We start from the raw sequence: 16176 nt of genomic DNA on the forward strand, positions 1-16176 counted from the left end.
GATTCCCATGGAAAAGAAATGCAAAAAAAGGAAAATGGCTGTCTGAGGAGGACTTATAAATAGCGGTGAAAAGAAGAGAAGTGAAAAGCAAAGGAGAAAAGGAAAGATATAAGCATCTGAATGCAGAGTTCCAAAGAATAGCAAGGAGAGATAAGAAAGCCTTCCTCAGCAATCAATGCAAAGAAATAGAGGAAAACAACAGAATGGGAAAGACTAAAGATCTCTTCAAGAGAATTAGAAATACCAAGGGAACGTTTCATGCAAAGATGGGCTCGATAAAGGACAGAAATGGTATGGACATAACAGAAGCAGAAGATATTAAGAAGAGGTGGCAAGAAAACAGAAGTGTACAAAAAAGATCTTCACGACCCAGATAATCACGATGGTGTGATCACTCACCTAGAGCCAGACATCCTGGAATGTGAAGTCAAGTGGGCCTTAGAAAGCATCACTACAAACAAAGCTAGTGGAGGTGATGGAATTCCAGTTGAAGCATTTCAAATCCTGCAAGATGATGCTGAGAAAGTGCTGCCCTCAATATGCCAGCAAATTTGGAAAACTCAGCAGTGGCCACAGGACTGGAAAAGGTGTTTTCATTCCAATCCCAAAGAATGCTCAAACTACCACACAATTGCACTCATCTCACACGCTAGTAAAATAATGCTCAAAATTCTCCAAGCCAGGCTTCAGCAATATGTGAACCGTGAAATTCCAGATGTTCAAGCTGGTTTTAGAAAAGGCAGAGGAACCAGAGATCAAATTGCCAACATCCACTGGATCTTTGAAAAAGCAAGAGAGTTCCAGAAAAACATCTATTTCTGCTTTATTGACTATGCCAAAGCCTTTGACTGTGTGGATCACAATAAACTGTGGAAAATTCTGCAAGAGATGGGACCACTTGACCTGCCTCTTGAGAAACCTGTATGCAGGTCAGGAAGCAACAGTTAGAACTGGACATGGAACAACAGACTGGCTCCAAATAGGAAAAGGAGTACGTCAAGGCTGTATATTGTCACTCTGCTTATTTAACTTATATGCAGAGTACATAATGAGAAATGCTGGGCTGGAAGAGGCACAAGCTGGAATCAAGATTGCTGGGAGAAATATCAATAACCTCAGATATGCAGATGACACCACCCTTATGGCAGAAAGTGAAGAGGAACTAAAGAGTGAAAAAGTTGGCTTAAAGCTCAATATTCAGAAAACAAAGATCATGGCATCTGGTCCCATCACTTCATGGGAAGTAGATGGGGAACAGTGGAAGCAGTGTCAGACTTTATTTTGGGGGGCTCCAAAATCACTGCAGATGGTGATTGCAGCCAGGAAATAAAAAGACTCTTACTCCTTGGAAGGAAAGTTATGACCAACCTAGACAGCATATTAAAAAGCAGAGACATTATTTTGCCAACAAAGGTCCGTCTAGTCAAGGCTATGGTTTCTCCAGTAGTCATGTATGGATGTGAGAGTTGGACTGTGAAGAAAGCTGAGCACAGAAGAATTGATGCTTTTGAACTGTGGTGTTGGAGAAGACTCTTGAGAGTCCCTTGGACTGCAAGGAGATCCAACCAGTCCATCCTAAAGGAGATCAGTCCTTGGTGTTCATTGGAAGGACTGATGTTGAAGCTGAAACTCCAATACTTTGGCTACCTGATGCGAAGAGCTGACTCATTTGAAAAGACAGTAATGGTGGGAAAGATTAAAGGCAGGAGAAGGGGACAGAGGATGAGATGGTTGGATGGCATCACCAATTCAATGGACATGAGTTTGGGTAGGCTCCGGGAGTTGGTGTTGGACAAGGAGGCCAGGCGTGCTGCAGTCTATGGGGTCACAAAGAGTCGGACACGACTGAGCGACTGAACTGAACTGAACTGACAATATACAGCCTTGACATACTCCTTTCCCAATTTGGAACCCGTCTGTTGTTCCATGTCCAGTTCTAACTGTTGCTTTTTGACCTGCTTTAGATTTCTCAGGAGGCAGGTCAGGTGGTCTGCTATTCCCATCTCTTTCAGAATTTTTCATAGTTTGTTGTGATCCACACCATCAAAGGCTTTGGCATCGTCAATAAAGCAGATGTTTTTTGGGAACTCTCTCATGCTTTTTTGATGATCCAACAGATGCTGAGTGAAGTCTATTAGTGAAGTCATATTATCTCATTTAAGTCTTACATGAGCAAGTAATGCCAGTATCTGCTTCTTCCACGATGGGATAAATTTTAGCAGTTAAAAACTGGGACTCTGGAGCCAGGCTGTATTGTTTTAATACCCGGCTCCTCCACTTACTAGCTTAATAACCCTGGCAAGTTATTTATCTTTTCTGTGCCCAGACTTCTCTATCTGTAAACTGGGAATTATAAATAATAGTGGCATGTAAATGATATACAATATAAATGTAAATAATAGTGGTATATATGAAAGTAAAGCACTTTAAAAGTGTAAGTGATTAAAACAATGTAAACTACAAAGCAAGTGCTATGTGTGTTAGCTAATATTAACAGAATAGCTTCAATACTAAGAGGAACAAATGACTTATGGTGCTTTCAGGAAAAAAAAAAAAGGCCAAGTTGTCTTTCAGCTATTTGAAATGAAGGAGGAATATATATATATATATTTATTTATAAGTATATATTATATTTACTATCTGGTTTCCCCACCACCTTTCATTTTCCTGCTTCTGCTTTTCATTCAGAGGTTCTTAACCAAGAAGCTGTGGAATCTTCCGCTTTAGGCAGCAATGGCGGCAGTGTGCCTTCTCCGTTTAATGATTATGGTATATCTTCATCACTAAATTGTGCTGTTTTTTCAGGCTGGACGGCAACTGGAAGCTGAGCAGGCCTACAAGTACACGATGAAGGTATGATGCAGATACCTTTGCTATTTGTAGTATACTGACATTGGGAATGCTAGGAGGAAGGTGCTGGCTTAATTCAAGACTTGACTTCACGGCATTTCACGATACGAAGATTTTTCTAGAGGACTTTCTTAACCATCTTTGCCATAACCCACGTATTACCATGGGAGATCTTTTTTTTACCCTCCATGGGCCTCATTATCCTCACATACAAAATGAAGGTGGTGTTCTAGTCCAGCAGTCAGCAAATTTTTCTGTAAAGGGCAAAATAGGATTTGTGGGCCACGTGGTCTCTCTTGTAGCTACCACACTGTGCCCTTGTAGTGCAAAAGCAGCTACAGACAATATGCAAACCAATGAGCACAGCTGTATTTCGAGTAAAACTTTACTTAACAAAAACAGGCAGCAGACTAGATTTGGCTCATGAGCTATTGCTTGTGAATCCCTGGTCTAGTCTATTGGTTATGATTGCAAATAATGTGACTTGGAAGCCAGTGGCTTAAACAAATTAGGAGTTTTATTTTTTCTCATCTAGTGAAAAGTCCAGAACATACTGGTACCACAGCTCCACAGTGTTAACAGAAACCCAACCTCTTTCTTTCTGCTTCACCAGTCATAACATGAAGTTTCCAGCCCTCACAGTTGCAAGACAGCCATTGTACCTCAAGCTATCACATGCATATTTCAAGTATAGTAAAGAACAAAGTAGGCAAAGGACAAAAGGGCCACACTAGCTATTTCACCTCCCTTTAAAGAGATGTGACTTTAGCTTACATTTCATTGATCACAATTGAAATTACTGTTAGCTGCTGCTACTCTGTTGCTTTTTAGTTGCTTACATTGCTGTCCTGAAAAGAAATGAAGATTTTGTTAGTGAAAGAAGAGAGTGGATTTGTAGGCAACCAGATGTGTCCATTACACATTGAGACTTTAAAATTAAATTCAAATCTAATGGTTTTGATTCCTATGTATTTTATTCCTGTCTCTCACCTGCCAAACAGTATTATACATTAGTTAAGAATATATTTGGGTATTAGGGTAAACTTTTTAAAAATAAACTTTTTTTTTATACAAAAAAATGTACAAATTGTGAGCATTCATACTATGTAAATTTTTGTAAAGTGAACACTTCCATGTAACCAGCACAGTGTTCTGAGACTTTTTAATGGAGTTACCATGAAACAGAGAATATAGGAAGAGTCAATTCCAACCTGAGGAACTATATTCTTTAGCTGTGGCCCCACAAATAAGGAGCCTCCACATAGCTATGTCAGGCGTGACGTATGTGTTCTTCCCTTCTACCTGTTATGCAGTTAAAATTGAAAGATGAGAATCTGCTTGCAGAGCTCCACATGGTTCAGGAGACGGTTGGCTTTGGAAATCCATCTTTCTGACATCCTTCTACCTGAAGAATTTTCTGTATGGGATGCTGAGCTCCTTTCTTTCCAAGAAAAATTAAACCCTGGATGTTTCACCAGAATGAAGACTGGGGATAAAGAAAGAAATGATCATCAATATAACTGATACCCATTCATTTATTTCCATTGTCTTACTGAATGGCTATTGTTACTGGATGTTTTACTGTTTGACAGTTAACTAGATGGCAATAGAAAAAAATCTAAATAAAAAACTCAGAATTCATCTGTTATTGTATGCTGAGATATACATAAGAATATAACTATTTGTGTGTGTGTGTGTATAAGATATAGTATGTTAATTATTAGTGAAAGCTTATCAGAATTACTCCTGTAGGAAGTCAACTGCTAAGGTCTGTGACCAGGTTCACTTACTGGAACTTAGGAATTAAGGCATCATTTTCTAAGGTGGGTGGAAAGGAAGAATGCTGTGCTGGGTCACTGCATTAGGGCAAAGAGCACAAGAGTTGTGCCCAGATCTAACAGTGAACAGAGAAGCTGAATCGAGTGGTCTTTGCTGACAGTATCTTCATGGATATAAATCACAAGGGCTCTATGAAGAATCCAATACTATGTAACAGATGTAAAACTCCTCACAATTGAGGCCGTTATTCTAGGGCTAGAAATGACAAAGGAACCATACCTCACCCTTGTCCTCTTGGATCAGTGCACAGCAAAACCAAAAATAAAGGCTTCCTGTCTTTATTTTTTAAAGGAGGACACTGAGGGAATAAGAGGGACATGGAAAAACAGGAGGGAAAGTGAGAGGCACATTGGTAAACACAGGACAAAATCATTCATTTATAGTTCTTCTCTAGTTTCAGCCCTAATGCTACCTCCTTTATGAAGTCTTCCTGAGGAATTACCAGATTCACCTTCTCTTCTGCTCAACCCAGGACTGTCAGCTGCCTAGGGGCAAGGACAGCCCTCTTTCATCTTTGCGTTCTCTGGCACTGCGCCTAGGTCCTAACTGGTGCTCGGAAAACATCTGGTGGAAGGATGGATGGTGGCCTTCTCTGCTGGTCTCAAAGCGGTAAAGAATTTGCCGCAATAGGTAAGACCCGGGTTTGATCCCTGGGTCAGGAATATCCCCTTGAGGGAAGAATGCAACCCACTCCAGTATTCTTGCCTGGGAAATCCCATGGACCCAGGAGCCTGGCGGGGTACGATGCATAGGGTCGCAAAGAGTCGGACACGGCTGAGTGACTAACACTTTCACTTCCCCCCTTCCCGGGATTCTCCCAGTATTCCTCCCTTGGGCAGAGACCCACAGGGCAGTGAGGGCCGGAGATCCCACCGGACTCGGCTCGCAGGGCATTCCCAAGTTGTACCGCTTCTTCTTTGTGGCAGTTAAGACACCTTAATGCTCTCCGTGTTGTGTTACGGAAGTGCAGGGAAGGGGCCGGAAGAGGCGGGGCGAGTGGACCATTCGCTTCCGGTACCATGGTGCCTGGGCTCGGGTGGAGGAGTGTCGAAGTCCGCGGTTCTTCAGCGTTGCGCTTTCTGGCGGGTTGTTCGCGCAGCCGGAGGCTGTAGAGCGGATTCGCTCCGGCTCCGGGAAGCTCCGAGGCGTCGCAGCTGGCGCACAGGCCCCGGGGCCCGCCGGTTGCGCCATGGTCCAGCTCAGTGAGTGCTGGGGGCCTCGGGAGACCTTCCGGGGCGGTCGTGGGGATAAGAGGGAGTGTGGACTGACTGGAGCTGCGCTCTCCTAGGCGAGCTAGAGACAGTCCGTACCTGAAACTGCACACGTTTGATTCTGCCCTCAGTGGTTTTCTTGTTCGCTTTTAAAGTTTTCGCTGAACTCCTTTGAGATAAATGGCGTTCATTTTCTAGATGAGGCAGCCGGGCTTCAGCTTGTTCCAGAGACAGTAAATATCAGGCCTGTGTTGAGTGCGATGGGTATAGCTGGAGTGTTTAAGAGGAGTTTCACAAAGAAAGGGTTTCTGAGTCAGACTGACAAGAATTGGTTGAAAGAAAGGACATTTTGGGCTTCCCTGGTGGCTCAGAGGTAAAAATCTGCCGGCAGTGCAGGAGACCCTGGTTCGATTCCTGGATCGGGAAGATCCCCTGGTGGAGGGCACGGGCAACCCACTCCAATAGTCTGCCTAGAGAATCCCATGGACAGAGGAGCCTGGCTGGCTGCAGTCCATAGGGTCGTACAGAGTTGGACACGACTAAAGCGACTAAGCAGCAGCAGCAAGGACATTTCAGTGGGTGAAGGGGGTTGTCTCATTTCCTTTTCTGCATTTTGTGCTCTCGATTCTTGTGTCTTAACCACTTATTTGTCTACAGCTACTGTCCTTTGCAAGGCCTACCGTGGAGGCCACTTAACCATCCGCCTTGCGCTCGGTGGCTGTACCAACAGGCCTTTCTACCGCATCGTGGCTGCTCACAACAAGTGTCCCAGGGATGGCCGTTTCGTAGAGCAGCTGGGCTCCTATGATCCAATGCCCAACAGTCATGGAGAGAAACTCGTTGCTCTCAACCTGGACCGGATCCGGCATTGGATTGGCTGTGGAGCCCACCTCTCAAAGCCTGTGGAAAAGCTTCTGGGTAACTCAGCTAAGCCTTACCTCTTTGAGGGGATTTTAAATTGAAGTCATTTCCAAGATGATGAGAATTAAGAATGATTTTCACTATCTCCAGGCTAATCAGGACTGGAGGGAGAACTGAAATTGATCTAGTTGCCAGTTGAAATCTGGAGATTCCTTTTGTAGAGACTTCATGAGACTTTTTGGATGACTGAGATTTTATGCTAAAAAAAAAGAAGGGGAATGGTGTGTCTTGCATGACTGTCAGTCGATGATTTTTTCAAGTAAGGAAAATAGTGTTAAGAAGTAGACAACATCCATTGTGATCTTGCAGTAAATAGAAGGAAGGGAGCTGGGGGAAGAGGTGAAAACATTTTGGCAAGTGAGGAATTTGTTTTGAATCTCTGTCTTGGATCAAATCTCTGTTAGACTTCTGTTCTGTGAGACTGAGTTCCCAGGTAAACATTAGTTTGTATTGTTATAATGAATGAAAATCCTGTTACTTTTAGGTCTTTCTGGCTTTTTCCCTCTGCACCCGATGGTGATCACAAATGCTGAGAGGCTGCGACGGAAACGGGCACGAGAAGTCCTCTTAGCGGCTCAGAAAACAGATACAGAGGCTACAGAAACAAAAGAGAACTGACTTCAGTGAACATAGCAGTGGGAATGAACTTGAAGTCCTCTTAAAATGTTTGTGCAGAACTCTTAGTTTTATTATATTTAGAGGTGAATAAATGGAATTTTTTAAGTCATCCATGATCATCTGGCCTGATCTGAACAGAGCCCAGGGAGAAGTTTGTTCTTGACCGACATAAAGCTGGGTATAGATACTAATTCTTTCAGCCTTCTTCAGGGGAAAGACAGTGGTTGTGGTGTAGATTGGACTCTGGGTCCCCTGGGCGACTTTATAGCCTACTACCTTCCAAGATTTCCCTGTTTCAAAGTCCCCAACCAGCATGTCTGTCCTCTCCAAGTATTCCTTGTTTAATCATTTATGGTCATCCCACCAACTCAAGAATACGATTACTTCACTTACTGTTTTTGTAATTGCAGATTTACATTGTCTTGTCAACATACAATCTCAAATTTACAAAGGTAGTTTGTTACATGCTTTTAGGCTCTAATAATCTACTTTTTAAAGAAAGAATGCCTGGAAGAAAGTAAAGTACCTATGTACAACTTCCATGCAAGGTTATTTGTGAGAATTATAAGGTATCATGAAATTAGGTAGGATTGTCTCCAGTTTATCAGTGGGGAAGCTGAGGTTCAGAAGTAGAAACTTGGTCAAGGCCAAGTATTGGGCAGAACAGAGTCAGACCCCGATGTTCCTACCTGGAGAGCCCTTTCCAACATGTTATGTCTGTAGTGGGGGTAGTGAGTAAAGATAAAGGGCCTTTTAAAAGTCAGTGACAAAATTAGGTTGAGGTATCATGGTTTGTCAGAGAAGGCGATGGCACCCCACTCCAGTACTCTTGCCTGGAAAATCCCATGGACAGAGGAGCCTGGTGGGCTGCGGTCCATGGGGTTGCGAAGAGTCGGACACGACTGAGCAACTTCCCTTTCACTTTTCACTTTCATGCATTGGAGAAGGAAATGGCAACCCACTCCAGTGTTCTTGCCTGGAGAATCCCAGGGATGGGGGGGCCTGGTGGGCTGCTGTCTATGGGGTCACAAAGAGTTGGACATGACTGAAGTGACTTAGCAGCAGCACCATAGTTTGTTAATATACGTGACTCGTTGTGTCCCCCCAAAGCCTGTTATCTGTTCCACCATAACTGTAGCAGGGTTAGATGGCTTTAGTCGTCATTCTGAATAATACAAATTTCATAATCTGGTGTAAAACTAAAATATGGGAGATTTATATAGGAGATTCTAAAGCCTTATTGTTGTACCAACCTATCCTCAGTTTTATATTCTGAGAATAATTGCCAGCCACCTCAAACTCAGGTCATCAAGGCTCTCTGAGTTGTCACTGGATGGCCTCCACTTGCTTTGGGGAGGCTTTAAAGGCAGGACAGGCAGAGAGCAACTGACTATGGGAGTTTGATCTTGAAGGTAGGAAAAAGAAATGCTTTGAAAACCATTTCAAAGTTTAAAGGAGAACAGTCTATCCTGGAGAGTTTGAGGTCTTTGGAGAAACCTTAACTGGTAGAGTAGAGGAGAATGTAATTCTGGAAAGTATTGGCCGATGAAGGGAACTGATGTGAAATAGGTATTATTTTGAGCTGTTGAATTTCTGCCAATTCGTGTATTCACTCTGTGCCCTGGTCTGTCTTTTATTTAAGACACACTTATGGAAACTTCTGTGTAAGCTCATCGTCTCCCTGATTTCCAAAGTTTCCTCTAGTCCTACTCTTGCTTTGGATTTCCAGAACCAGATTTTTTACCAATTCTTGGATGATTGCATCTGTCTGTCTTGCTACCATCTCAAATCCAACATGCTCAAACCCACGTCTGCACTTTAGAAAGCCTTTGTTTCTAAAGCTTATATTTTTATCAAGATGGGGGTTTGGATCATGTTATCTCCACCAAAGTGGAAGGTGATTCAGGGACTGGAAGGTGAATGGAAATGATTCTGTAAAAACTGTCAAATCTAGAAGTTCTATCAATTAGATAATTTTTAGAAGACTGGTATTTTGTGCTTTTTGTTTAATGTAGGTTTTTTAAATTGCAGGGCTCAAGGGAGAGTCCCTGCCTAGCAGTCCCAACTTCAGTCACTCAGTCGTGTCCGACTCTTCACAACCTCATGCACTGTAGCATGCCTATCCTTCACTATCTCCCAGAGTTTGCTCAAACTCATGTCTGTTGAGTCAATGATGCCATCCAACCATCTCATCCTCTGTTGTCCCCTTCTCTTCATGCCCTCCGTCTTTGTCAGCATTGGGGTCTTTTCCAGTTTGTCGGCTCGTCACATCAGGTGGTCAAATGATTGGCACTTCAGCATCAGTCCTTCCAGTGAATTTTCAGGGTTGATTTCCTTTAGGATTGACTGGTTTGATCACCATGCTGTCCAAGGGACTCTCAAGAGTCTTCTCCAGCACTACAGTTTGAAAGTATCAATTCTTCAGCACTTAGCTTTTTTAATACTGTCTAGGTTTTTCGTAGCTTTTCTTCCAAGGAGCAAGCGTCTTTTAATTGTATGGCTACAGTCACCACCTGCAGTGATTTTGGAGCCAAAGAAAAAATCAGTCACTGTTTCTATTTTTTCCCTGTCTATTTGCCATGAAGTGATGGGACTGGATGTCATATCTTGGTTTTTTGAACGTTGAGTTTTAAGCCAGCTTTTTCACTCTCTTTCACCCTCATCAAGTAACTCTTTAGTTCTTCACTTTCTGCTATTAGGGTGATGTTCTGTACATATCTGAGCTTTTTGATATTTCTCCCTGCAGTCCTGATTCCAGCTTGTGATACATCCAGCCCAGCATTTCGCATGATTTACTCTGCATATAAGTTAAATAAGGGTGACAATTTACAGTCTTGACTGACTCCTTTCCCAGTTTGGAACCAGCCCATTGTTCCACGTCTGGTTCTAACTATTGCTTCTTGTAGTAGTGTAGTTAATCGCTCAGTCTTGTCTGACACTGCCACTCCATGGGCTGTAGCCTGCCAGGCCCCTCTGTTCGGTCCATGGAATTCTCCAGGCAGGAATACAGGAGTGGGTTGCCATTCCTGTCTCCAGTGGATCTTCCCCACTGGGGTATCGAACCCAGGCCTCCATTGCAGGCCGATTCTTCACCGTCTGAGCTACAGGGAAGCCCATACAGGTTTCTCAGGAGGCAGGTAAGGTTGTCTGATATTCCCATCTGTTAAGAATTTTCCACAATCTTGTGATCCCCAAATTTAAACCACATGAGATTGCCAAATGCTGCTGTTACGCTGTTTTTTTACTGGAAAAAAAAGCAGAAAGCAGCGCTAGGTTAAACCTAATATGAACGTTTACATTGTTACATAAACTGAGCTGGGACATTGGGGAAAAGGTAGAGATGAGGTTTTCAGAGTAAGGGGAGGATGGCCGGGGCTGAGAGAATTTGTGGAAGGAGATTTCGGTGTTAGGAGACTCACCGCCTCAATCCTGGCCGTCCCCAGCTTGGCCACGCCCCCATTTCTCGACGGCCGTAAAGTGCGGCGTCGTGGCCCCGCCTCTTCCGGCGCCTCTTGTGACGCTAGCGCCTCGGGCTTTTTGCGCGGGAAAAGGTAGGCGCTCTTGAGCTTTACTCAGTGTAGTTGGGTTCAGGTGTTTTCGCTGAGCCCGCAGCCCCTTTGCACCGCTGCCGACCATGGGGCTTCTGGAACTGTGCGAAGAACTATTCGGCACCGCCGACCTTTACCAAGTATTGGGCGTGCGGCGCGAGGCCTCAGACAGCGAGGTCCGACGCGGCTATCACAAGGTGTCCCTGCAGGTGCACCCGGATCGGGTGGGCGAGGGCGACAAGGAAGACGCCACCCGCCGCTTCCAGGTGCGCTAGACTCTATCCACCGGCCGCCCGGGCTTCGCTCCGTCCTATGACCCCCCGGCCTCTCCCGGAGTGGAGTGAGCCGAACCCGGCCTGGCGTTTTCTAATCTTTATTTCTCGCGGCGCGGTTTCAGTGAGAGGCGGAGGGGTGATTTTAGTGTACTCTTTCCCGCAGATCCTTGGGAAGGTCTACTCGGTTCTGAGTGACAAAGAACAGAGAACATTATACGATGAACAGGGAACAGTGGACGAGGATTCTGATGTGCTCAGCCAAGACCGGGACTGGGAGGCCTATTGGAGATTACTCTTTAAAAAGGTAAAGAACTCTGGAGATCTTGTGACCGTTAACATTTCTCATTCAACAAACCTTTACTGAATGCCTCTAAGGCCTTGCGTTTTGTGTTATTAAGAATGAGGATTTTTTATTTGGTCTCTAAATATTAATAAACTCACACACAACACAGACATTCCTTAGGAGAGACCCACTTCTTTGAAGAAGGGCAAACTTATCTAACCATTCTGTTGAACCATGTATATATGTGTGTTATAACACATGCATGTACATACATAGATACACACACTTACTGAAATGGGTCTTTAACTATCTGTTGGTGTAGAGTGGAGTGAAAGGGGACGTTAAATTTTTTTATAATATGTGTTTATTTTACAGAGCCAGGTGTAAGGCCTGAGTATTTTTCTGGGTCTCTTCTCACCTTTGGAAACTTCACTTAAATTTTCCTGGTGTGTAGCTTAGCAGTTCTAAAGATTGGACTAGGGAAAACCCTAGAAAATCTTTAACATAGAAAATTTGCTTCCCTGTAACAATTTCAACTCAAGCAGCTGTTGTATTTGGGGAGAAATATTTTGAAACCTGAGTTAAGTTTTTTCTTGTATTCCAATTATTTAAAATAAACTGATTCAGAGTTACAGCATGTGTCTCTGATTTGTTCAGATATCTCTGGAAGACATTCAGGCTTTTGAGAAGACATACAAAGGTTCTGAAGAAGAGCTGACTGATATTAAACAGGCCTATCTGGACTTCAAGGGTGACATGGATCAGATTATGGAGTCTGTGCTGTGTGTGCAGTACACAGAAGAACCCAGGATAAGGCACATTATTCAACAAGCCATTGATGCTGGAGAGGTCCCATCCTATAATGCCTTTGTCAAAGAATCGAAGCAGAAGATGAATGCAAGGAAAAGGAGGGTAAGATTTTGAATGCCATTTACTATTTATATCTTGACTACTTCCCAAAAGAATTTGAGGATATTTATAACATTGAAAATAGAAATAAGACTGCTGAAATAAAGATAAGGCTTAACTTCTAGTTGCCATCTAACTAAATGAGCATAATGAGATCATTAAGAGAAACTTTTTTTCCCTACTCTGTTGTGCTCAAAAGGATTTTAATGCATGGATTAGATAATCAGTATCACTTGAAATTAGCACTGAAATATTCTTCATATGGGCCAGTTCTTTTAACCTTGCTGAGGCATTCTAAGGCAATAAAGTAACAGAATCCAGATACCTAGGCTCCACAGTGAGTCACTTGGTTAAGGGGTGAGAAGGTGAGAGAGACTGTAGGACTATGTCTTATTAATTCAAATTCCTGTATTGCCCAGTTTGATGGCAACCCATTCCAGTACTCGTCTGGACCATGGAGGAGCCTGGTAGGCTTGTCCATGGGGTCGCAGAGTCAGAGATGACTGAGTGACTTCACTCACTTCGATTCTTGAGTTGGACCCAGAATATACATTCAAAAAACAAAAAAAAAAGGGGAGATGGGGTGAGTGAAAAAAACACAACCACCAAAAACCAGTTTATTTTGATAATGATGTATTTCCAAACATCCTTTGAGGTACACTTTTGTAGAGTATCAAGGATTGTGGTTTGTGTGTCCTTTTCACTCATATTAAACTGGGGAGTTGGTGAGGGTAAGGACATCTGGGTTTCAGGAGGGAGCAGATTCAAAGTAACAGATAGCTGTGCCTCTGGTCTTTACGGGAAGACTGGACTGGTATTAAAGTCACTCTTGCCTCAACCTGGCTTTCATAATGGGAACTCCAGGGAGAGCAGACAATGTAAGATTGTAGCTCTTTGGCGGGTACTTTGTTTGGCTGAATTGGAGGTGGAGTTAAGTGTGAGGCTTTTATGTAAAAACGTGCAGGAGAAACCTGACAAGTGTGTTGAGAGAAGTGGAATATGTATCAAGATCATCACTTTGGCTTATAGGCTACATCTGTTTAGATTTCAAGCTGACAGTTTAAGTTGGCAACTTTTTTTTAGGTGAAGCTGAGCACAGCTGTGTTCAGTAATAGCCTGTTAGCTTGAAAAATTTCCCTAGAGTTTGGGGGGTGGAGTGGGGAATGGAATAGTTTTGACAAAGAGTTCTGCAAACTTAGAGAAAAAATAATATTAAAAGAAATAAATTGATTTCAAGGACAGAAAGTAGGTAGGGGAAACTCATTAGAGTAACAAGGTTCTAACATATCATCATTCACAGTATTAATAGTATTCATTGCTATTTAGAAAATTCTCGGGGGATTGGGGCCTCTCCTAGTCTTAGGTGTTGCCCTGGAGAATGAATTTACTAACCTTTCCCAAGGTATTCTTGGAATCAGTGCCCTAGTAAAATGTGGCAAGAGGAGGTGGCTTTGAAATGTTAAAGAAACGTTAAAACGGAATTTGTTAGAGTTTATCCTAACTACTCGGGAAATCTTAAACCAGAGTTGCACTCTTGGCTACCACAAGTCACATGTAATAAATTTGGTTTCCAGAGGAGGAATTTGAGGTGCCTGTGTCCTGGCAACATTTTGAGAGCATCCTTGGTTAAGTGACCTTTCTTAGCTCTTCTAGCATTTTGTTTTCCTTCCTGTCCCCCTATGGTTTATGGAATCAAATGACCTGCTTACCCCTAGCAAATACAAATGGGGAACACTCAGAAATGCATATCGGAAAAAGAGGATCTACTGCTTGATTTTATCCTTTTAATTTATATAATCCTCAAATTGAAATGGTCTTAACAGATTTGCTTTTGGGAAAGAGGGTGTATTTTTAGTATTTGTTAGGTTGGCATTGTATCTCACATGAGTTTCTGTTTTAGGCTCAGGAAGAGGCTAAAGAAGCAGAAATGAGCAGGAAGGAGTTGGGGCTTGATGAAGGAGTGGATAACTTGAAAGCAGCCATTCAGGTAAACTGTGAGGTTGTCTGTGAAGCTTACCGCCATTTCTTTCAATTTCTGCTTCTTACTGCTAGTATTTCTTTGGAGTTCATATAGTATTGTAGGCATTTTGTTTTCATTTTTTAAGACATTCAGGAACCATACAGTCATCCTTTAAAATGTACAATTCAGTGGTTTTTTTAGTATATTGATCAGGTTTTACCATCATCAGCACTAATTCCAGAACATCTTCATCACTATAAACACAAACCCCTTATCCACTAGCATTCACTCTCTGTTCTCCCTTGGCAACTGCTAAATACTTTATTTCTGTGGACAGTCTTGAGTTTTGAAAGCTTGTGTTTTAACTTCTTAAACAGAGCAGACAAAAGGATCGGCAAAAGGAAATGGACAATTTTCTGGCTCAGATGGAAGCAAAGTACTGCAAACCTTCCAAACGAGGAGGGAAAAAAACGACTCTCAAGAAAGAAAAGAAATAATGGAATATTCTCTTCAAAAGTCCATAGGTGTTAACTGATGCCTTTGTAGGGAAGGTACAGTCAAGATTTGAAGAAAAAAGTCAACTCAACTCTTGAGAAAAGTTGTCTTTCAAGCCTAAATTATTTGGATCAACTATCTAAACCAAGTAGACTCTCTCAGCCTGGTCTTAGTATATCCTAGAAATACGCTGACATTCTGTGAGGTCCTCCTATGAAGGAGTTTGGTGATGGTCACTGAGGGAGCGGGAGGGTGAATGCTTCCTTGAGAGTACTCTTCTGTATGTCTTCTGTATAAGAACTATCTAGAATGCAGATCTGTCCCTACCACTTTTAGCGATTGATATTTTGCCACATAGGAGTGAGCTTCAGGGTATTCAGTGGTGTGTGTTTTTTAGGACATGTACTCCACCTAGCCTTCAACACTTGCTGGACATCTATTTTCCAAATACTTGCCAGTTTGCTTGCAGTCTTAATGTTCTTGCATACGTCCTCTCTTTTTTTTTTCCCTCCTCAACCAAGTTTGGCACTCTTTGCTTGAGGTGTATAGGAGAAACAGGTGTTCAGATTACTTCAAGCACTTTTGTAAGAATTGTATAAGATTAAATAATCAAGTGAAAGATGACTGTTAAGTTCCCAGGACTTTTAAGTGATCTCAATATGATCATTTAAGAGATGATTTATTAAGTATATGAATGGTGCCTAGGATAAAGAAAAGAGAAGAAAAGTAGTTCTAGCCAGCATTGTAGCAGATAGCCTAGTTTAAGTTGCAAGAGATGCTGTAACCCTCTCTGTAACTGCTGAATGTCCTTAGAGTCAGGTTACTGAGCTTCTCAGAACTTGTTTCGTCATCTATAAAAGGGTGAGGCTAAATGCCTTGTTAACTTCGACCTTGAAAGGCAAGCTGTCTTGATCCAGTGGTTTGTTATGTTCTTATGGTATTGATTTGTGAGAACAGTACAGAGATTTTCATTTATATTTAGTAGAACTGGTATGAGTTCAATAGAATATATGAAAATTTCTTAGAGACTGTTCAACTTAAAATCTCTGATTTGTAAGCTAATATATTTAATACCATATGCATAAAACAAGCCTGTTACTGAGACTCATGTACATAATTTATCTGAGGTAAGCATAAGACATGTTTTCAGTTTGTGATTACAAATAGGTTAAAAAATACTCTTTAATTGTATTAAAAATACAGTTTAATGCAGGTTGTTTGCTGTATCTGTCTTCATATGATAGTATTAGAACACTTTGAAACAATA

General features: G+C 42.3%; 3 protein-coding genes and 1 long non-coding RNA gene across 4 annotated transcripts in view; 3 read left to right on the top strand and 1 right to left on the bottom strand.

The window, feature by feature from the left end:
* CFAP70 (cilia and flagella associated protein 70) overlaps nucleotides 1-4330 on the top strand; it is a 78008-nt gene extending 73678 nt beyond the window's left edge. Inside the window, exons 26-27 of the mRNA XM_052640446.1 lie at nucleotides 2806-2853; nucleotides 4164-4330. Of these exons, the coding sequence (XP_052496406.1) occupies nucleotides 2806-2853; nucleotides 4164-4244 (129 nt within the window). The 3' untranslated portion in view covers nucleotides 4245-4330. The remainder of the gene's footprint in view (nucleotides 1-2805; nucleotides 2854-4163) is intronic.
* On the bottom strand, nucleotides 4014-5640 carry LOC128047995 (uncharacterized). Its single transcript, XR_008199372.1, has 3 exons — nucleotides 5537-5640; nucleotides 4909-4987; nucleotides 4014-4336 (listed from the first exon to the last, which is right to left on the bottom strand). It is a non-coding gene; the product is annotated as an uncharacterized LOC128047995 (long non-coding RNA).
* A 63-nt stretch (nucleotides 5641-5703) lies between these two features.
* On the top strand, nucleotides 5704-7548 carry MRPS16 (mitochondrial ribosomal protein S16). The gene is made up of 3 exons (XM_052640786.1): nucleotides 5704-5891; nucleotides 6558-6818; nucleotides 7306-7548. The coding sequence occupies exons 1-3, from the start codon at nucleotides 5879-5881 to the stop codon at nucleotides 7437-7439; spliced, it is 408 nt and encodes a 135-aa protein (XP_052496746.1). The 5' UTR covers nucleotides 5704-5878; the 3' UTR covers nucleotides 7440-7548.
* A 3512-nt stretch (nucleotides 7549-11060) lies between these two features.
* Nucleotides 11061-16016, top strand: DNAJC9 (DnaJ heat shock protein family (Hsp40) member C9). The gene is made up of 5 exons (XM_052639795.1): nucleotides 11061-11253; nucleotides 11426-11566; nucleotides 12203-12457; nucleotides 14355-14441; nucleotides 14792-16016. Exons 1-5 carry the CDS (start codon nucleotides 11074-11076, stop codon nucleotides 14909-14911), a joined length of 783 nt encoding a protein of 260 aa, XP_052495755.1. The 5' UTR covers nucleotides 11061-11073; the 3' UTR covers nucleotides 14912-16016.
* Nucleotides 16017-16176: the final 160 nt, after the last annotated feature.

The sequence above is a fragment of the Budorcas taxicolor genome, chromosome 5, assembly GCF_023091745.1.
Source record: "Budorcas taxicolor isolate Tak-1 chromosome 5, Takin1.1, whole genome shotgun sequence".
In the NCBI taxonomy this organism is placed as follows: Eukaryota; Metazoa; Chordata; class Mammalia; order Artiodactyla; family Bovidae; genus Budorcas; species Budorcas taxicolor.

What these genes read in the sequence shown, in the direction of transcription:
- MRPS16 (XM_052640786.1), top strand. An exon ending in GCCTGTGGAAAAGCTTCTGG is followed by an intron (nt 6,819 to 7,305) that starts GTAACTCAGCTA and finishes TGTTACTTTTAG; the next exon opens with GTCTTTCTGGCTTTTTCCCT.
- DNAJC9 (XM_052639795.1), top strand. Translation starts at nt 11,074, where the DNA reads ATGGGGCTTCTGGAACTGTGCGAAGAACTATTCGGCACCGCCGACCTT. An exon ending in ACGCCACCCGCCGCTTCCAG is followed by an intron (nt 11,254 to 11,425) that starts GTGCGCTAGACT and finishes TCTTTCCCGCAG; the next exon opens with ATCCTTGGGAAGGTCTACTC. An exon ending in GGAGATTACTCTTTAAAAAG is followed by an intron (nt 11,567 to 12,202) that starts GTAAAGAACTCT and finishes TGATTTGTTCAG; the next exon opens with ATATCTCTGGAAGACATTCA.